This window comes from Phodopus roborovskii, unplaced genomic scaffold (genome assembly GCF_943737965.1).
Source record: "Phodopus roborovskii unplaced genomic scaffold, PHOROB, whole genome shotgun sequence".
Lineage (NCBI taxonomy): Eukaryota > Metazoa > Chordata > Mammalia > Rodentia > Cricetidae > Phodopus > Phodopus roborovskii.
In genome coordinates, this window is record NW_026126563.1 from 24,489,875 (window position 1) to 24,512,933 (window position 23,059).

The 23,059-nt window shown below is 36.2% G+C and overlaps 1 protein-coding gene across 1 annotated transcript in view; it reads left to right on the top strand.

The window, feature by feature from the left end:
• Positions 1-23,059, top strand: part of Kiaa1328 (KIAA1328 ortholog) — a 242,815-nt gene that overhangs the window by 133,512 nt on the left and 86,244 nt on the right. Inside the window, 2 exon segments of the mRNA XM_051202092.1 lie at positions 17,213-17,869; positions 17,871-17,890. Coding sequence (XP_051058049.1) covers positions 17,213-17,869; positions 17,871-17,890 — 677 coding nt within the window.

Sequence of the window (23,059 nt, forward strand, 5' to 3'; positions counted from 1 at the left end):
ATGGACCTGTTTTAAGTTGTTGGTTTCTCTTTGAGTAATTTTGTAGTTTGTCTGTATCTAGAAAATCATCAATTTCTTTTAGGTTTTACAACTTAATAGAGTACAATTTTTTTTAAATATCCTCTTATAATATTTTTAATTTCTTGGTATCTCCTGCAATGTTTTCCTGTTCATCTCTGATTCTGTTTATCTGGATCCTTTCCAGTTAGTTAGGTCAAGGGTTTGTCAGTTTCTCTTCTCAAAGAAATGACTCTTCATTTCTATTTTGTTGATTTGTGCTCTGAATTTTTATTTCTTCTTACCATTGACTGGGTTTGGATTTGATTTGTTCCTTGTTTTTCAAACTTTTTGAATTATGTCATGAACTCATTTGCTGGGTTCTTTCTGATGTTTTAATTAGGCACATAGAGCTGCACATTTCTCTTAACAGGATTGTTTTCAGAGTTTCCCAGAACTTTTGTTGTGCTGTTTTTTCTTTTTCATTTGGTTTCGAAATTTTTTTTTTTATTCTTTCTTTAACTCATTCAGCATTTAGTAATGAACTGGTTAATTTCCACAAAGTCTTTATATTTACAAGAGGGTTTTTTGCTGTCTTTTTTAAGTGTTATTGCATTATAGGAAGTCTGTGCCCCAGGTATTTGTAATAGTTATAAATTAACAATTATTTGGTAATAATTTATTCTATCTTGGAAGACATTAATTAAAAATGATTTGTAGGAAACACAATTTGCTTTATTCTTTTAAATCTCTGCTTGTTCAAAACTTCCTCTTTTGGATGTGTTATGTCTCAAAATGTAGTGACCTTGTTTGTGGTATAAGAATAACTTTTTAATCCCTGTTTAAATCCTAGAACAGTGTTGCCTTTTATTCACATTTTGTATCCTTTAATTTATCTGCTTGCTGACCCCAACTTTAGTCTGAAATAGCACATGTTTTGTATTTTTTATTACAGTTTTTTATTTTAAATTCGTCTGAAATAGCACATATTTTGTTGGGTTTTCTTTTTTATTACTGTTTTAAATTATTTTATGGAACATTGCCAAAAGATATGTAATGATCTCTACTGAAACCTTTACTCCAAATTCCCTTATAGTTCCACAGATCTAATATAAAGAATCACATAGGGGCTGGTGAGATGGTAAATAGTTAAACATATTTGCTATGGAAGCTTGAGTTGAATCTCCAAAACCCATGCTAAAATGTTAGATGCATTGGCATGCATCTGTAACCCAAGCATTCCTACAGACAGGTGCAACTTGGAGACAAGAGATTACCCAGAAGTTTCATAGCCCAGCTGGGATTGAGTCTCCATTTTTAAAAGTGTAAATAAATACTTCAGAATCACAAGGAAATATTAAGATTTGAAAACAATTAGCACTTAACTGCATAGGAGCAGGATGAAATAAGTTCAACAATAAAGAAGTGAGTTATGTTTTGGGGGTTCTGTGAAGGTACAATCATTTGAGCTGAGGGAATGGTAAAAACCACATAAAGGGAAGTGTCAGCAACCAGGGCTCTTAGGAACAGAAAAGAGAGTTGGGATATTTGGCATTAGGAAATTGGATCACTCATTCTTTATTTCTAAACCAAATTGCTTAGCTTTTCACAATAACTTAAACTAGCCAGGTAACATTGTCTCATTTTTTAGAGTAAGGGTTGGCCCAGTGCCAGGCACTTAGCTCCAAACAGTACTTTTTGTCTTAAGGTAGGGCTAATCTCCACTTTTGTTCTCTGGCTTTATTCTTGGCTCTGCTTTCAGAATTACTTCTTCTTAGGTCTCCAGAATCCCTGATTTGTAGCTGTTTTCACAGAGGCTCAGGAAGGACTCTGGTCTTTAGTTATAGGGCTGTGATTTACTTTGACAAATTATGATCCAGTAACACTCTAGCTTTCCAAACCTCTTACTGTTGGTTATACTTGATGGTACTTCTTAAATACCCCCTTTGTTTTTCAGAACAGTTTCTGTCTAGTTGTTAGTCTAAAAATTCAATGCAAATTATTTTCTTTTAGCCAGTGGAATACATAACAGTGTGACTTCTGGTCTCCCTTTCAGGAGCAGTTGGTCATATTGAGATAGTGTTAACTGAGAAATAGAAAGTGCCAAACTTGGTAGCTGTGGGGGTGTAAAACATTCAAACTTTCTTTCATTGAACAGAAATTCAATTTTGCTTGCCCACTTGAAAAGTAAACTGCATTGAAACATCTATCCACAGGAAATTCTTGGGTCCATTCTGGAGTCTGATGGTTAATGTAGAATGAAAAGTCAGTAAATTACCCTAAAAGTGCTGTGTGGGACCCAAGCATCTTCCACATAGCCAACACTAAGAGGCACAAGAAAACTCCATATAACCCTCTTAAGAGCCTGTGTGTGCTGCATCTTTAACTGGGTGGACTTCTGAAAATTTTTTGTACCACATCTTTCAAGGTATCCTTCCTTATGTCTAATTTTCACTATAAAATTATGCAAGGATGATTCAACATATGTAAACTGATAAATGCAATCCACCATATCAAGAGGATTAAATATAAAACTCGCATGATCTGCTTATTAGATGCAAAAGGGGCTTTTGACAAAATCCTTTCATGGTAAAAGTCCTGGAGAGACAAGGGATACAGATGACATACCTCAAAATGATAAAGGTGATTTGCAGCAAACCAATGTGAACAATCAACCTGAACAGAAAGAAACACAAATCATTTCCACTAAAATCAGGAACAAGATAAGGATGTCCACTTCTCCATACTCAGTCAATGTAATACTTCAAGTTGTAGCTAGAGCAATAAAACAACTGAAGGACCTCAAGTGGATATAAATAGGAAAGAAAGAAGTCGGGATATTATTTTTTGCAAATATATATATATATATATATATATATACATATATATGTATATATATATATATGCACGCACACACACACACACATACACCACTAATAAGCACTTTCAGTAGCAGGACATAACATTAACACACAAAATCAATAGCCTTCTTATATGCAAATGACAGACAGGCTGGGAAAGAAAGCAAGGAAATAGTGCCTTTCATAATCACCTCAAAAAGTTAAAAATATCTTGGGATAATTCTAACCAAGTAAGTAAAGGACCTGCATATTAAAAAAAAAAAAACTTTTAAGATGCTAAAGAAAGAAATTGAGGAAATCAGAAGGTGGAAGGAAGCGTACCCATTTTAGTTGATTGGTGGGATTAATGTAATGGAAATGGCTATCCTATCAGAGGAGGGTTGCCTCTTAGGCAGATAATTAACACAATTCTGACAACTCTTCAGACCACCTTGTAAGACAGACCTGAACTGAGACAAGTATGATCAGTGATGGGCAGGGTTTCATCATGCATGACTGCTTAGTGATGGATACTTCTTGCCCTGCATTCAAACATACATCTAATGTTAAGACCCTGAAGATTGACATGTAAGTCGCTGGAACTCTTTTATTTGTTCCTTTTCCCAATGTGACCATAAATCTACTTTCTCTATTTATACACACACACACACACACACACACACACACACACACACACACACACGCACACATGCACGCACGCACACACTTTTTCTGATCTTCATTAAGTAAAGCTAGCTGTGTGCTTATTTCTTAGAAACTACCTAAAACATTTAAAGCTGCCTTTTCCTGCAGTTGTGACCGAATGAGCTGAGTCACTACTGTAGTTACTTACCTATGATGAAGTGATTGTCCCTTTAAAAAATTCAGAATTCTTAGAATTATCACTAACTATACATTTATCATATTCAATCATCTATTTGGGGCAAATATATAAATTAAGATGATTTACCTTCCTTCACTCATTGCTGATTTCTCATCCAGCCCTTTTGCCTCTCTCTCCTTCCTTGGGTTACAAAGCACCAATCTTGAGGACAGTATAAACTACAAAGATTATCAAGCCAAATTCCTCATTACAAATGACTAAACTACTTAAGAGAGCCAAAGTAATTTGCTTAAAGCAACAGAACTCTGAAGTAACCATAGTAGAATTCTGATCAGTGTCTTTTGACTTCAACTTGACTGTACTGTCAGTTATTATAAGCTGCTTATTTTTATAACAACTCAAAATTATGACTTTCAGGAAATGTAATAATGATAAAAGAAGGCCTAACCTTTTACTGTGCCTGGTAGTTATTACAAAAAAATATTGACTGGACTATGATGGTATTCCTAGGACCTGGTATGGTATTTGGTATGTAGTCCATTGTTCTGTCATTTACATGTCGTTATGTGTCTTCTCTGTGCTTACAATCTTTTAAACCTCATAATTAGTGACTTTAATGTCTTTTAGATTCAATATTCCTAAAGCGTGCTGCAGTCCCTTTGGGAACTAGAATAAGTTATTAGAGCCTTGCAGATGTGCGTGGCTGCTGTGTTCTGTCATTTTCCCTTCCGTTGATAGCCTCCGGCCTCAGCTGCTGAGCTGTGAAGGAGCTCAAACCTCCAGGGTCCATTAGATTTAACTTGTTTACTGCATTGATATCTATATGTTAAATGACAAGAGAGTTCAGGTTATTGAATAATTTAAAATTCAGCTCTAATTGGTGTCATATGACCTGGAAAAGGCCATGGATGACGCCAGGAGCATGCTGTGAATTTCTTATAAATTATTCATAAATTAGATGATTCATTTTCCTGAGTGTCTTGCTAAATGCAAAAGTTTGTAAGTTATAACTGATGATATAACACCTGTAAGTATTTAGTTCATAATGCTAGAAGGTAATCTACCTTGATGATCTTCTAGAAAAATCTGCCAGTATAGGAGAGTTAATTGCACTGAGGAGAATGAACATTTCTTTGGGATGAGACGTTGGCAAACCACATAGTGCAGCTGTTGCATTACGAATTTTCTGTCAGTTTGACAACTGGTCCATGCATAGTGTTAAAATGCAACATGCCATTCTGTGCTTTATTCCATAGTAACTCAAAAATATTTTAGAAGATAATGGTGACTTGCACCCCAATACACAAACACACACAGGCACGTGCATAGTACTACTGACTTTTTAAAAAGGAGAGGGAATTTTGAAGTTCAGAATTGATAATTGATAAGGACTACATACCTTTTCATAAGACAATAAGGAGGAAAATTAGAATTGTTAACACTTGTCAAGATAGGAAAATTATTTTCCATTAAAAAAATACAAATACCTCAAATCCTATTGATAATATTGACTATTCTTGTGGACAAGGACTCATGAACACATTAGAAGTAATCTGTTCCTAAGTATCCAAAAACAAGGTGATGGCCACACCAGTTGATGTCCCAAAGAGAACAGGGGAAATCATACAGAATCCCACCCTGAATGAAGAGCTTTCAGGTAATTAGTGACTGCTGAGAGAGGAAACGTCAGTCTTCTCCATTACTCTAATAGGCTGTACTATACTAAGCAATCAGTCCCAAACACATACACATGTGAGCAACACTCAGCAGATTGTAGTGTGTGTATGTGTGTGTGAGAATGTATGCATGTGCATGTATGTATGTAACAATAATTAAAGAAGAGGTATGAACTTGAAAGGGTGAGTGTAAATGAAGTAAATATAGTACTCAAGTGAAATTCTCAAAAATATGTGTTAAAAGATATATTACTGCTAATTTGTTTATTCTCTACATGTTCTTTTATAACAGGGAGATTATCCAATAGTGGAGATTCATACAAATTGCTGTTTATATGTGGATAATTCTAAAATGTAGTACTGTAGGGTTTTTTAACATGTCAGAACTTAGAGATTTATACATGATCTTGCATACATGTGTATGAGATACCATACCATACATGTTTACAATATATATCTCTACATAAAAGATCATATAAAAGTATCTTAAAACTTGAGGGAAAATGTCAACTCCATTAGACTCTTAAATTTCAGTTGTAGAAAATCCTTCATGATGTCTAGCCTAAGTGTTTTACACTCTTTTTCCTTTATTGTTGTGTGAATATGGGTGTGTATGATATATATGTTTGGTGTGAGTTTGGGTGTGAGCTATGGCTCGTGTGGATGTCAGAAGACAACTTGTAGAGCTTGTTTTCTCCTAACTTTACATAGGTTCTGGAGATCAAACTCAGATTGTTAGGTTTCTACAGCGAGTCTTTTACCCACTAAGCCTTCTTACCAGCCCTCATACACTTGATCCTTTCTATGGATTTTTCCATTTAGTCTGTGTCTACCCAGGTTAAAAAAATACCCTTCTCCGGGTCTTTCGTAAATCAGAAGTGGCAGTATTTTTTTTTTTTTCTGTGCTGTGGATTCCATGGTATGCTATGCCAAGAATTTCACTGTCAGAAGTCACTCATCAGAAGTTACTCCTCATGGTCAGTGGTATCCTTTGTATAGGAAAACTAAACATAATGAACTCAATTAATTTTATCAATGGTAATCATTCCCCACCTAAATTTTAATGCAGTTCTTTTTTCCAGTATTACATGTATTAGCTGGCATGCTCTCCTGATAAATATCATACTAATTTCTGATTAAGTGTCTCATCACATTTATTATCAGATAGCTAGCATAGGAAGAGCACTGAAGGGCACTTGTTCTAGGGGTTATGATTAGTTGAGATTGTTATTTGTTTATTGTTGGGACAGATGCTTGCTATGTAGCTCAGGCTGACCTTGAATTCAAAATTATCTCTACTCAGCCTCTCGAGTGTCAGTACTAGGATTATAGTCTTGTACTGCTGCACTCTACATTGTTTACTTTCCTTGTTGGGTTTTGAGCGTATCTTAGCATAAAGCATTTTTTCTTTCAGCATTCCACATTTGGTGTAAATGCTCTACAATTGAGCTCCATCCTCAGCCCTATTAGAATCCCTTAATTGGAAGATGTAATCACCAAATTTAGTTGACAACAGCAGGCTAAATACAGCTAAATACATGGTTTTGTAAAACTGGTGAGCTAAGAATATTTTTATATTATTATATAGTTACAGGGATGACAAATAATTTAGGGAACAGAAAAAAATCATGAAATTTAAATTTTAGTGTACATAAATAAGGTTAACTGGAACACAGCTATACACATTCATTTATTATTTTCTCTTGTTTTGTGCCACAAAAACAGATGTGAGGTAGAAAAACCTAAACTACTTAATGTCTGGCCTTTCACAGAATAAAGAAGTCCTGTAGATTGCCACCATCTAAGTATAAAAATGAAAGAATTAAGAATTACAGCTATCTGCAACACTATAGAGTTCACTTAGCAGATGTAATATTGGTCAATGGAAGCCAGATACAGAAGAATATGTATGATGTGCCGGGCAATGGTGGCATACCACCATTAATCCCAGTACTTGGGAGCTAGAGGCAGGTGGATCTCTATGAGTCTAAGGCCAGCCTGGTCTACAGAGCTAGTTCCAGGACAGGTTCCAAAGCAATACAGAGAAACCCTGTCTCCAAAAACAAAAACAAACATCCTTTATAGCCAAGTTTTCACATTAGAAATAATTAGCACAGATTTCTTCCTTGTTTTAGGTGATTGTTAATATTGGTCATCAACTTGACAGGATCTGGAGTTACCTGGGAGACAAGCCTCCTGATGCCTATGAAGGACTATCTGTTTGGGTTAGCCTCTGATCATGCATGACTATAAGGAATTATCTAGATGGGTCAGCTGATAAGGAAAAGTTGTTTATTGCCATTTCATAGGATAAGAATTCGCTACATAACAGAATGATTAAAAGTAAAAATGTATGACCAAGTGTTAGTGAGAATTTAATACTTTGTTGGTGGGCCATAAAGTGGCCATGTTAATGTATAATGATGATCATGCACATCCTTCACCAGGGTCTAGTTGGGGGAGCCCACCTGATCCTCTCCTCCACAAACCCTCCCAACCCCAGATTTACCCCCAAACTAAAGTTTTGGATCAGAACCTGCATCCTGAAGGCCAGGCAAGCCCTCTACCCCCACCTGACATCTTTCCTTCAAAAACATACCCTGTCTTCAGGTCTAACCCAGCCTGCATCTGGAGCCCTGCCTAACCCGTTGTCACCATATCAGACACATAACCAACAAAAGAGGTCCAAATGTTGCAGATCTTGTTGCAAAAATACAAAGAACATGAAAGACCACCCACCAAAACACACCAGTTCTATAGAAATGTTCTCCAGTGACAATACCTGGATGAATCCCAGGTCATAGACTTTAAAAGAACAATTGTAAACTTGTTCAAAAGAATTCAAGGAATTTTAAAGATGACACACAAAAATAGTTAAGTGAACTTAATGAGAATATAAAAAGAATAAGTATTTGAATAATGTTCAATAAAATATAAATATAAGGCTGGTGGAAATGGTGAAGAAAGCCCAGGCTTTGAAAATGGAATTCAATAAAGAAATAGAAGCATTGACGAAGTCTCAATCTGAAATGAAGATGTAATTGAAAAAGCTAATAACCCAGTGAAATAACTCAACAGCGTTATAAGTAGAATGAATCAAACAGAATGGCTTATCATGCCAGGCATTGGTGGCACACACCTTTAATCCCAGCACACATCTTTAATCCCAGCACTGGGAAGGCAGAGGCAGGCAGAGTTCTGTGAGTTCAAGGCCAGCCTAGTCTACAGAGCTAGTTCCAGGACAGCCTCCAAAGCTACAGAGAAACTCTGTCTCGAAAAACCAAACCAAACCAAACCAAACAAACAAACAAAAAAACAGAATGGCTTATCAATGTATATCAATGGGTTATCCAAGGATAAAGAGGAGGATCTATATGAAATAATTAAAGAATATGAAAAATGAAAGAAAATACAGGAAACATGAAGGACATGTGAGGTACCATGAAACATGTCAAACCTTTGAAATATAGAAATATATGAAGGAATAGAATTTCAGATAGGTGGCATAGACCAGATACTCAACAAAATCATAGGAGAAAACTTCCCCAGACTAAGAAAGACACACCCTTATAAATACAAGCTTTGCACAGAACATTGAATAGACAAGCCCAAAAAAGAATATCCACATGGTAAACTGTAGTTGAAATAGTAAGTATATAGGATGAAGAATATTGAAAGCCATTGTAGGAAAATATTCTTCAAATACAGAGTTACTTCAACATCTGGAAGTCAGTGTAATAAACCACATAAATGTACTCAAATACAAAAACTACATGATTATCCCAATCGATACAGGAAAAGCCTTTGATAAAATGCAACATATCTTCATGATAAATGTCTTAGAATATAACCAGAAGAAATGTATCTCAAGAAACCTATATGTGGAAGCCAATATATTCTTTTATGGAGAAATACTTGAAGCGATCCCATTGAAGTCAGGAGTGAGACAGGACTGTCCCAATATCTCTATCATCTTCATTATTGTGCTCAAAGAACTAATGAGAGTAATAAGATGATCAAAGGAAGCCAAGGGGCTGCAAATGTAAGAGATCCCAAAAATTTTACCAAAAACCTAAAAATTAACAACAATTTCAGCAATGTGGCGGGGAAACAGAATCAACTTTGTACAAGCCAGTAGTTTTTTATGTATTTCTATAAGCCAATGAGCTTATAGAAAAATATGTCATGGACATTCACAGTAGCCCAGAGAAATATTAATAGAGAAAATTTTAATTCTCTGAAATAAAAGACTAGAAAAATGGAAAATGCCCCATGCTCATTGGTTGGTAGCATTAATATTGTGAAAATGACCATTCTACCAAAACCATCTATAGATTTGATGCAATCCCATCAAATTTCTCGCCTTATTCTTCATAGAAATAGAAAAAATAATCCCCCAATTCGTATGGAATCCAAAAATACTCTGGATAGCCAAAACAGTCCTGAGGGAGGATGCTGGGGTGGGTGGAGGGAATATCGTTTCCAATCTCAAAATGTATTACAGAGCCATAGCAATAAAAATAATATGTGTACAAAAAGACAGATGTTGGGTGGTGAAACAAAATTGAAGATTTTAAACATGAGTATGAATCACTACAACCATCTAATGTTTGTCAATGATAACAAAAATCATAGGCTGGAGAAAAGAAAACATTTTCAACACATGGTGTTGGGAAAATTGGGTGTCTGTATGCAGAAGAGTGAAATTAGATCAATATCTGCCACCTTGTACCACAGTAACTCCAAATGGATCAAAGACGTAAGTGTGAAGTCACAGACACTGAAGCTACTAGGAAAGACATAGGTGGTACCTTGTATGAAACAGATATAGGAAAGGACTTTCTGAATAGGACCCCATTTGCCAATAATTGAGAAGTAAAACTTCATAAAACTAAAAAGTTCTGCACAGCTAAAATATTGCTTGAAGAGGAAGTCCATAGGATGGAGAGAATCATTGCCAGCTATAAATCTGACAGAGAATTAATAACCAAAATATATAAGGAACTCAAAAAAACAAAGATTAAAAACAAACAAAAAACCCAACCCAACCTGTAGGGGGCTGTGGAAGTATACAGCATAGAACAATTGATAATTCATGTGTCAACCCACCAGACAATTCTCTGATGGAGATAATGCTGTCTAGCGATGCTTACATGACCACTGACTGTGAAAACTGGTTGTCTGCATCTGTAATTTCAATTGCCACTTCATTTCTTCCCTAAAAACAGCTTTGGGTGTTTTCCCACTACTTGTGTGTTTGTCTCGTGAAAATATTTCATCTATTGGGCTCAGATGTAGCTGTGGATAGTCAGGGAAATGATATATGCATAACTATATAATTTTGATGCCTAGAGATAATACTAGAATATTTTACATTAATCAGACTGGCATAGTCTTCTCAGTCACATGACAGCCTTTTGTACAGACAGCTAATTTTAGACTCCAGAACAAATTCAAAGCAGGCTGATTACCCTTGAAGACTAATATCTGGTTGCCCATAGAGACAAATAGACAAGGTCAATTTGCCAGGTGTTGTGTGTTGCTGATTCAAGATCAGGATAGAAGCAATTTTAAATGCAGACATAACTTTCTCAGTAATTGACTTTTTTTGTTCTTAGTCCCTATCTCAGGCTCAAGGTTCAGCCAGTTGTTTATTGACTGGGAACCCTCACCAACTGAGAGCTATATGCATAGTCAAGCATTACTCATTGACCATTCTAAAAGACTCTCCTAGCCTATGAGAAATTACATGACTTATCTTGTATTGTGAGAATGGGTCAGGCCCTGAGAATGTAACTTGTAATTATTCAGAGTTTGGCTGTGGGAGAGAGGAGTAGTAGTAAGAGCAGAGGCAGTGCAGGGGCAGAGGGGGGGGGGGGAGAGGGAGAGAATGAGAATGCAGGAGAGGCTGTGCAGAGACATGAAGAAGGTGGCTGTGGAGAGAGAAGTGTGAGAGATAAAGAATCATGAGAGGTGTAAGAGAGTGAGTGAGTGAGTGAGTGAGAGTGAGTATGGTTGTAAGAGTGGTTGTGTGTGGTGAAAGGGAGATGTACCAGAGTGTATATAGAGGAAAATTTTCATGAGAGATGTAGCAGACGTGTGAGAGAAATGTGAGGTATGTCAGAAGTATAAAAGGGAGATGTAGTTATGTGAGATTGAATGAATGAAAGAGTGAATGATGTAGTAGTGTGAAGAAATGTAGCAGAGAGAAATGTGTCTAGAAGAGAGATGTATAGCTATGCCAAAAAGATGTAACTGAGTATAGAAATGTATAACTGCTGGAGAGAGATGTATGTATATAAAGAGATATATATAGCTGTATGTAAAGAGATGTAACTATGCAGAGAAATTGTCAAGAAAGATTATTTAAGGTGAAGTAAAAGAGAAGGTTACCATCAGGAATTCATGTGCTTGTTCCTTTTTTATTAGGTTATCAGCAGAAAGCGTGTGTTTCCTTATTTTTCCCCTCAGAAAAGTCAAGCAAACCTCAGATAAAAATGTTTCCTAAGCCTTTACTATTCTGAGGTCTTCTTTTTACCACTCTGGAGCAGATCTGGGAGCTGGCCTCTCAGTTTGCATTACCAAACCATTCAAAATATGTGCCGGAAACAGATTGCTATTAAAAGAAGAAATAAAAATTGGCAAAGACATACTTCAAAAAAATATCTCATCTTACCCCAATCAGCATTCATTGCTGGCAGGTTTGCAGACTGCTGCAGCCACTCTGAAAATCTATGTGGAGAACCCTTAAAAAGCTAAGAATAAACCTACTATTGTTAGCATCCTACGTCACAGATATTAAGTTATGTTCATTACCATTCTATTCAACAATAGATAGCTAAGAAATAACCTGGGTGTCCTTCAACTGACAAGTAGATAATGAAGGTGTGATACATATACACTGGAATATTACTCAGCTCTAAAGAAAAATTTGCAGACAGCGACAATTAAAGAAAACCACAACCAATCAAAATACAGAAAACAAGTAGCCATGTGCCAGACCACAGCTGATACATCTACAACACAGCCCTTATATCTAAGACTCGGGAATTATAGAGGATGAGGGGCCATAAAAAAAAAATAAGAGCCAGACAGAGAATGAGAAGATTTTTGTGAGATTGCATCTCCTAGAAATGTCAGAAGATACCCATAGCATCTCACCAACTCAGCTGCCTAAACAAGACTTGAGCAAAGATGAAATCAATAGACATGCTAACATGGATGAGAGAAATCTCATGGGGTCCCAAACCCTAGATAAAAAATAAAATAAAACCTCTACAAAAATGCTGAGTGGGAAAAATATTCTTCCTCAGGGAATTGGTTATTCAATACCAGCCCTGATATTCCTGATATCATATATATACAGATAATATTAAATGAACTGCTCAGGTTTGTGTGTGAAGAAAATAAATGGGATGGAATGGGAAAAATGATGTAATTATATTTAAATTTCAAGAAATAAAAAAATATTTTTAAATACTTATATAAGAACTCTGGCAGCTTTATAAGAGCTCTAAATGAGTTCCCACATTAATAAGATAAAAATAAATTGTGCCATAGCCACATAACAAAATATGATGTAGTGATAAAAAAAAATGAATGTTGATTTACTGTAGCTTAAATGAATAAAGGTATAACTGATTAGCATAGATCAGAAAGCATAAAAGGAAACTTGTGGGTGATTGAGGTGTTCTGTAACTTGACCAGGGAAATAGTTACATCCATGTAAACAAATGTGCAATTTCATTAAACCATACACTTAAGCTGTGCTTTCAGTGTTTGTATTATTTATCTGAAAGTTTCCTATTAAACCCATATGCAGGCTAGAGAGATGCTCCATGGGGTAAAGGTGCTGGCTACCAAGCCTGAAAAGCTTAGTTTAATCCTCAGGACCTGTATGGTTAAAGGAAAGAACCAACTTCCATAAATTATTCTCTGACCACTATGTGAACATCATGATAGCTGTGTGCTTATGCACACATGTACATGTACATACAGGCATTAAGTAAAAAAATGCAATGAAGGGTTTTAAATACCCATATGCCACAAACACAATTCAGATTTTTGTTGTTGTTATTTTAAGCCTTCATTGAATGAATTTGTGTTTGTTAATGCCGCATATAAGAGCATGGAGCTACTCTAGAAAGAAAAACACATCTTTTCATTCGGGTCTATTGTTATTTGCATGGGTCCCAAAGTGTTAGATATCTTTAACTCCACTATTAAAGCAGCTGAATTTTATACTTAGAACCTTTTAGAAAGTTTGATTTATATTTATTTTCTTTTTTCTCTTGGTAACACATGATTTAGCCTAATCTTAGATCTATCTATCTCTCTCTCTCCCTCTCTCTCTCTCTCTCTCTCTCTCTCTCTCTCTCTCTCTCTCTCTCTCTCTCCTCTTGAGACAGTCTTTCTACATAGGCCAGGTTGGTTTAGAACCTGCTACAGAGCCCATATTGGCTTTGTGATTCTTCAGCTTTTCCCATCAAGTGCTAAGATTCTAATTTTCTTTCATTTACTAGCCCATAACTCAATTTGAATTTTTCCAATAACGTGATGCAGTCAAAACATGCTTATTGAGAATGTAGTATGTGTAACTCCAAATGTTACATGCACGGGTGTGTGTGTGTGTTTGTGTATGTGTGTGTAGCCATTTGTATCAGAGGTTGTTGAATATCCATCATTTTTCAACTCTTGTAAATTGGGGAGATGTTTGATTCTGCTGCCAGAGATCTCAAAATTCATTCTGTTTAGATAACTATCTAAACTGTTTGTGAATTAGTACATTTAAAAATATGTGTAAACTCAATACAAGCACACTCACACATGCATGTGCATACACACACACACACACACACACACACACACACACACGTACATCTGCCCTAAATCCTGCAACCCATGAATATCAATTTATATGGCTAAATGGAACTTATGAACAAAAGGGCTTTGCATATGTGATTAAACTAAAGATTAGGAGGTGGGGAAATCACCGTGTATTGCCTGGATAGGTGTCCTCTATAGTCCAAAAAAAAAAAAAAAAAAAAAAAAAAAAGTAAGAAAGAAAGCGGAGCACAGGACACTATGATGTTGGAAGCAGAAGCTGGAGTGATGCTCTTTGAAGATGGAGGAGAGACCACAAACCAAGGAACATATATGGCCACTAGAAGCTTAAAAAAAGGAAATATATTCTCACCTCTGGGCTTCCCAAAAGAACAAGCCCTACCAAAACGTGAATTTGAGCCCAGTAAGTTAGATTTCTAATTTCTGACCTCCACAATCTTCAGGGAAGATATTTGTATTGTCATTCAGTGCAAATTTTGTAGTAATTCACTATAGTGGCATTAGGAAATGAATGTAAAAATTGTAACTTATTCGTTTACTCTGAAAGGGTTATTTCCCTCAAAAACCTTTAGCAAATAAGTTGCCTCAGCGTGCAAATAATTTTCCATGAAAAGTGAAAAATTACTTCAGTGGATGTATTATTAGCAAACTATGTTATTAGCATATACAAACACCTTTGTGTCTTTCTATGGTGTCAGAATATATTGAGTGTTAATAGATTCACCTTTACCAAGTACTTATACTTTGCTTTGGAGTCATAATCATGGAAACATTCCATTCCATTCTGATAATATCTGGCACCTGAATGGTACATCACACTTCAATCAAGTACATATAGGTGACAGAAAGTTAGAAATGAGTGTATAGGAACTAACAGGTAGTAGATGCTACGTTGGTACCAGTCAGAGCGCCATTTCAGGTGGGCAGATTCTGGGCTGAGAACAGATCTCAAAAATACTTGGTTGAGAGAACTGGGCAACTTTGAAGTTAGTGATATTAATGACAGTAAGGATCTGGATAAGCCAAGTCAAGGCACAATTGGAAGTATGTCCACTGGCAATCTCCTAAGGAGTGGCCCATGATATGTGCAAAGTTGGTGTGCCATTTTCCAGGCTGAGATGGTTCTCGCGTGTTCAGATGTTTAGCTGCTTCTTCATTCATTGCTTTGGTGTGTCCAATAAGCTTAAAGGTGGTAATTTTTTAAAAGCATGAATAAGTCCCTCATCAGGCTATGCTTTATCATGCTAGACAGATGGTAATTATTTATGAACAAGTCATTCTGTCTCAGTATTTGTACCCAGCATTGAGTAACTGGGGACAAAACAGCTTCTCTAGACAAAATGGAATAACCAGAAAGCTGCTGATCTAGACAACATGATTTAAGATTGTTTGCTTGTTTGGTTAGTAGTACTATTCAGTGCTATTAATGACTTTCTGGACCTTCTTGAATACAGATAGGAAATGGCAACAAAGTAAATGAAAATGAAAGCCAGAGGCAAGAGAAAGATGTGAGTGGAAGCTATAAAGAATATTTCAAACATCTTTCTCATTTACATCTACTTAGTGTTCTCTTGACTTCTCTTTCAGTGAAGTCTGTGTTGGGGATTGTGGTTCTCCAGAGGTAATGATTTGTGCCTTTCGGCCTTTGTGCTAAAGGTTATACTCCGGCTTCCCAAAGGAATCTACACTACTAGGAATGACAATGCTTTTTAAGAACCCATCTTTGTAGTTAAGTAATTGGGACTTGGTAGCTCTCATATGTAATGCCTAATGTCTAAGTTGATGGGAGGGTTTTGGCTGTAGAAGATTGTGTCCTCGGAAGTCTAAACTTCATTGAACTTATTTCAGCATTATACTCTTCCCTATCAATTTCACTAAATTAGTCTTCTTCTGCATTAACTTTATTAAGGTTTTGTTAAATCCTAAGTATTCATCTTCATGAACAAGCTGCTTATCTGTAGTATACTCAGCATTTGCATGAAACTAAAATATTTCAATTTGAGCAGCCTAGAATTTAGATATGCCATGTTTCTGAAAGCCACTGAGAGGAAAACCTGCTTACTTACAGTAAATCAAAGATGTTCAGAGTTGAACTAGTGCCCACTCAGTTTTTCTAAGACCAAGGTACACAAATTTTGTAGTCTAGACTAGAAATTTTAAAACCTGGTCCAAAATCAACATCAGCATCACCTGAAATCCTCTTAGAGATGCAGATGAGCTGGCCATTTTGAGCAGAGTGGTAAACTCTGTGGCTGAAACTAGCCTCTCATACTTACAAGTCCTTCAGGTAACTCTCATGCCATCTCAAGTTTGAGAATAATTGACATAGACAAACTTTTCCTCTCCCGATAGAACAGAGGATTCTGGGAAACTTACTCCTCACCTGGCAGTTCAAATTTACAGCCACTGCCTTTCTGCCTGAGTTCTATTAGACTGTAACCCTGAATGGTTTAATTGAAAAATCACTTATGCTTGTAGCTGAAATTAAATACTTTATATTTAAATAATTGCTTTTTACTAGAATTACATATGTTGAAAGTAGTTGGTTTTAACTGTGTTCTCTAAATATATTTATAAAAACTCATCTAGCAGTAGCTATTCAGAATAATGTGAAATGTTTTACATCAAATCTTGTTCTGTGTAATGGCTAATCAAAGAATATTTAAGGTAACTGTATGGATTTCTTGGCTCAATATGCAAAGCAACATTTTCAGATTTAATATTTAATGTGTTTGCATCTTAAAGTTGATTTTATGTAACCTTAAGTACTTGCAACTCCTAAAATCACCAAAGATTTTCAAAAACAGCATATATTAATGTTGGATCTTTCTTCATCCCCTATAGATGAGCTGAAATAAAGGTTGTTTGAAATGGATGTGGCTTTGAGGAACATTAGCAATGTGGATACTGTAATATTTAAGAAAAGGAAATAAGAGTTTTGTTTTAGTGAACATATATCAATGATTTTTGAAAAACAAAAACCAGAAGTTTTTTTCTGTGTTTCTTCTTAGATAACCAATAGGAAAAGTACTCACCAGTCTTCGTTGATGGACCTGGATGGTTCCTACTTGAGTGTAGCCAAACCACAAATCTACTGTCAGACCAAGGCAAGGCCTAAGTCAGCAACCCAGGTCTCAGTTTCAGAATCGCTAACGGCATTGAGGAATAATTCTTTGAAACCAATAATTCTTCATCATCAGAAAGAGGGTTTAGAGAGGATGTCATCAGAAACCAGAACAGGTGCTTCTGAATCTCCAGGGAGGAAACCAATAGATGCAGCCCCAATAGAGAAAGTCCTACCCTCAGAGGAGTTGAAGATAAAGGAATACCCACACCTTCCACACACTCCATCAAGTCATCACTGTGGTCATAAATGCTCTGAAAGTGAAAATTATGTTCATGAGAACTACCAGCCTGCAAACATGGCCCCTCAGTATTGTAAGACACATCCGGAATCATGCAGTCATTGTGGGCTTTCCTGGGCCCACATGCAAGGTAGAGTGACACTGCAACCCAGTGAAACTGATGCCAAAAAGCAACTCTCAGAAGATCGGAGGCAACAATTGATGCTTCAGAAAATGGAACTAGAAATTGAAAAGGAACGCCTTCAGCATCTTTTGGCCCAGCAAGAGACAAAGCTTCTCCTCAAACAGCAGCAGCTGCACCAAATCCCGGCTGGATTACAACTGGTGAGTCTTGCCTCTTCTTTCAGCACTGTCTGTAGGTTGGAAAATACAGTTTCAAACACTGGTTTATACAGACCTCAGTTCACAAAGGTTCTTTAGCATCATGGCTTATTGGAGTATTTACCAACTATGACTGCAAGTAAACCTCTGTCTTATATGGAAGATATGCATGCAAGTATGTACATGGGTGCTTGTGCCTATAACACACATGTGGAGGCCAGACGAGGACTTCGGGTGTCTTTATCTGTAATTCTCTACCTTACTTCTTCAAGACAGAGTCTCTATTAAGTCAGAAGTTCACCGTTGCAACTAGGCTGGATGTACATTGAGCTTCTGGGATCCACCTGTCTAAACAGCCTCAATGCTAGGGTTACAAGCACATGTAATCATGCCTATCTGGGGATTTGAACTCAAGTCCTCTTCCTTGCACAGCAAGTTTTTTATCCACAGAACTATCTCCCAAGTTCCATTGCTAACTTTTATGAGACTTCAAATGTCATATGCTTTGCTATTTGATGTCACGATGGAGAGTTAGACATTAAGTTAAATCTTAAATTATTTAAGAGTGTAGAATCAAATTATAAAGAAGTGTGCTTAGCTGTCATTATCCTACATACATGTCTTTCTGTCATCGTATAAAATTAAATAAACCATGAGACCCATTTAAATTTAATCCTTACTAATCCTGAACATAGTCTTATAACTTTATAACTAGCTCTAATGAACATACCCACGTTTACACTTTCTTCTTTTTCTATTAAAAATTATTTTCTGAAGTAAATTTTTAAGTTTTCATTATGTATATTTCATAGCATGCAGTAGTACATGACATAAGGACATTTTTATTCAAGTACATGTGGGCGTTGATCATATTTGCTCTGTACCTTCCTTGTTATTTTTTATTTTTATTGATGCCGGGTCCAATCACAGGGCCTTGGGGATGTTAGGCTAGTGTTCTGTCACTAAGAGATAGCCTCACTCTCATTGTTCTTCCCTTAATATTTACCTCCTTCGAGCAGTGTTTCGAAAGAGGAATTGCTCTTTTAATGTTACATACTGTTCTGTATGGTTTTACATTCAGATGCATAAAGTTTACTGTTTAAGAAAAGTAGTAGTAAATCAGATATTATTTGAAATTCTAAAATGTGACATTTATATTCTTTTAAAAACACAACAAATTGAAGATTTTCCTTCCTTGCTTGTTGCCTTCTTGTTCACCATTCTTCTCTCTAGATTCTTATTAGATACACTCATCTCTATAATTCTAGCTTAGTTTAAAAAAGAAAGACCTAAGAAATGGGAATTTTGAGAAAAACCTTGTATGCGTATGCATTTTTAGAGTATACATATTCATATTTACTTTTAAACTTTATTTTGAAATAATTGTAGGTTCATGAGTAGTTTTAAAAATATTACAAAGACCTTCCATATGAACTTCACCAGTGGCTATATGTTCCACAAGTAAACCAGTGACTTAGCATCAGTACAGTGTGTGTGATTATCTGCTGCCATTTTATTGAATGTCTAGTTTGCTAATATCACCACCACAAGAAAAACACAAAGCCATATTGTCACTACAAAGATTGTAGTATTTAGGGGGTTCTTAAACTATTTTTGAGGGGTTATCACTTTTTGAGCCCCATCCATGTTCTTCTCTTAATGTCATGGACATAAATACAAAGTTTTTGTTATGGTCCCAGCAATCTGATGCCAGGAGTTTCTGCTGCTTTTATTTGCACTGTTGTTTCTCTTGTGCTGTAGTCAAGTGTCTGACTCTCCTTTTTGGCCAATTAGTCTATTATTAACAATAACCTAGTTGGGTTTGTTTTCTTCCCAGTTTTGCTGATGATTTTTTTTTCTTATGGGGTGAGCATGTTTCTGAAGTACAGTTTCTGCCTGGTTTTTATTTGTCTTCTGGTTCTTTTTAAAGATTTTTCTGTCTTTCAGTTTCTTTTAAGAGTATTCAGACTTGTTCTTTGAAGCATTTTTGTAATGCCTGCTCTAATATTCATTCTCGTTAGATATTTTTTGCCATCTTTATTATTATTATTATTGATATGATGAATGGTTTTCATCTTTGTCCTGGGCATTTAGTTTGTAGCCTAAGTCACGGGGTGTTGCTTAAATCTTTCTCTGTAGGATACCTTCTCTAATACTGCTATGACAGAGGGCTTGGCTGCCTCATGAGAGCCCATAGAAAATAAAAGTCTGGCTTCCACTCCACCTTTGCTGGTGGGAACAGGGCAAGTGATGCCATCATGTGCTGCTGTGGTTAGCTAGAATAGAACAATGAAGTAGTTTTACTGCTTAAAAGCCTTCTACTTCTTTGACTAAATGGGGGAGGCTTTTTTCCTCCATGCTTTTGAGGTTTCTAGGTCAGCAGTATTCTAGTATTTTAAGTGTGCAGACAAAAACAGAATCCTTGAAATGCACATCCTTCCTCTGCACCTGTCTACTAATGGCCAACCTGTCTTGTCTTTGTTTGCTTTGAAGTCAGCAGGGAGACTCACAGGCATCACAGCTGGGTAGGACTGTTGGTTGCCTCCCTCCTTTGGAAGCTTACTGGCACTTTCTGGCACCATCAATGCCCTTAGGGAAGAGGCTTTCAGGTCAACCCCAGCTCTAGAGCCTCTGAACCATATTTCTGATGTGCATGGTTTCTTGAGTAATAGGAAATTGCCTTTGGGGGACACTCAAGGGAAACAGCAATGGCTGTATGTTTCTAGAGTCTTTTAGACAGTCCTGACCAAAAACTCTAAAGAGGGCTTCTCGCCTTCCATTCCTTAAACTCTAAGGAAAACTCTACATGAGCTCCCTCATGGATTCATTCTCTCTATCCTAATTTTCTTTTTAAGCTGACTGCATTTATTTCCTGTATTGAGAATTACAGTCCTCAGATTATCAAATGATTTATTTAATCGATTCTCTTTCAGGGATGAGTATTACCCTAGGTAGTTGCTATCTGTACTCTTAGAAAATCATTAGTGTTTAACACTAGGGTATTTTCAATCCTGTTGATCAGGACTTGCAAAGTAAATACATACAAGCCATGAAACAACACCCAATCACAGTACTGTCTATCTTCAGGCTTTTGGTGTCTTAGGCATCCATTAAAGGCCTTTGGGTTCCATGAGTCTTAGCCATCACAGTTCTGTCATTTCATTTGTTGTTTGTAGCTCTTACTATAAAATAAAATTCTCCCAGGTCAAGACATTGGAAGCTTCAAGTGAGGTGCCCAGATAAAGAGTCAGTTAAGATAATGGGATGGAGGCTTTTGAGACAGATTCTGCCTCTGTGGTCCAAGCTAGATGTTTTCTGCTGCCTGCTCCCAAGTGCTGAGGTGACAGCTTTCACTACACCTGGCTGGAGATGTTTTTAACTAGAGGAGGGTCTCTCCTCCTGCTTTTCTACTATGGAAATCCTCTGATCACCCATGGTTAGCTGGAACAGAGCAGAAATCAGGGTCATGATTTATCTGTTTAATCAGTATCTCAGTTCACATTTCTAGGCTGAAAATCAGTCCACTCTCTGGCCTACTTTTTAGATTCATGAAGTTCTATCACTTAAGAGATATCTGAAAGTCTGCCCAGTAGTGTCATGAACCAAAAATGTCTGTGGTAAATGAACTCTCCTAATACAGTGCTTTTATTTTCCACTTCTGAATTCTAAAATGGGTTACATTTTTTTTTCTAGATTAGATAGTACCTATCATCCTAGTTTGGAAAGCTTTCTATAATTTGTCAACATCTCTGTACCCATTTGCCCATTTTTCCTAAGAATTTTTTTTTCTTAAAATTTGTCTTGTTGTAGCTCTTTTCCATATACTACTCATAGTTCTTTCTGAAGTCATACCTTCTCCTTTGGTTTAAATGTTTTGCTTTCCTTTTCAAATTATCTACACCTTCATTAATTTTAGGTTTGGATTCTTTCTCACTAGCTCTTTAAGTTAGGGGATATATACAAAAGAGCACTATAGTATATTTTGTATTGTATAGTCGTCTATAATTCAGCTCAATTTTCACTGTTTCAGAAAAGTATTTCTGCCCAAATTATGTGGGAGGAATACCTAGTTGAATAAGACCTGTTCTCTTTTAGTGTTGTACAGTCTCATACACTAATTCATGCATAATATAAACTAATGTATATTTTTACTGAATTTGTAATTTAAGTGGACAAGTAACTGACTTCAATTACAGTAATAAGTTAATTCTTACTATGCATGTGGCATTATTTATGATGCTTAGAATATTCAGGAAATGTATTGGAAAGGTAATCAAATACCAAATGAGTAGCATAGAATTAAAGTAAAGTTGTTCAGAGTTTGGGGATGAGACTTTCCCCAAATGAATTTGGGAAGACACTAACACTTACCTAAATTCTGATTTGTAATTGATTCTGCCACCTTGAGATTACATAGTCAGTGCTTTCAGAAAGTCTTGCCCAAAGATTTATAAAGAATACAGTTGATTGCAGTGCCAAGAACAACCATGAATTCCCTTGGGAGTAAGAGTAAAGTAGTGCATTTGTAATGAGTAAAGTCAAAGCTGTTTGTAATATTTGTCTTTGTCTCTGGCATCTATAATATACATACTGTATATGTAGCTATGAAAAGTGTACCACCTTCACCACTTACAAACATTCCACCTTGGCCTGGTGGTGGTGGTGGCACACACCTTTAATCCCAGCACTCAGGATGGATCTCTGAGTTTGAAGCCAGCCTGGTCTACAAAGCTACACAAAGAAACCCTGACTCAAAAACTCCAAAAAACAAAAATAAAAACAAGACAAAGAAACAGAAAAACATATCGCCTTGGGTAAGTATTATGCCCAGGCCTGCTCCACTTTCCTCCGTAAATACATATAGTAAAGTAATTACTTCCAGGGCCTCTGTGTGGATCAGTACAATAATGTATGTAAGAAACGTTCCATAAGTGGCTGATACTATTATCATCAACATTATCATTTCTACTGTTGCTGCAGAAGCTATTCTGACTGCTGTTATTACTGTTTTTCTTACTCTTTTATCATAATTGCTTGATTTTAACATTTTACACCTGCATTTACTAACAACTTGCATGTCACTACAAAATAATAATACTGTAAATTCCATCTCTTTGTACATCACCATGTGTAGTTACAACTAAAAGAATGTCTTTTGATGGTGATGAATAC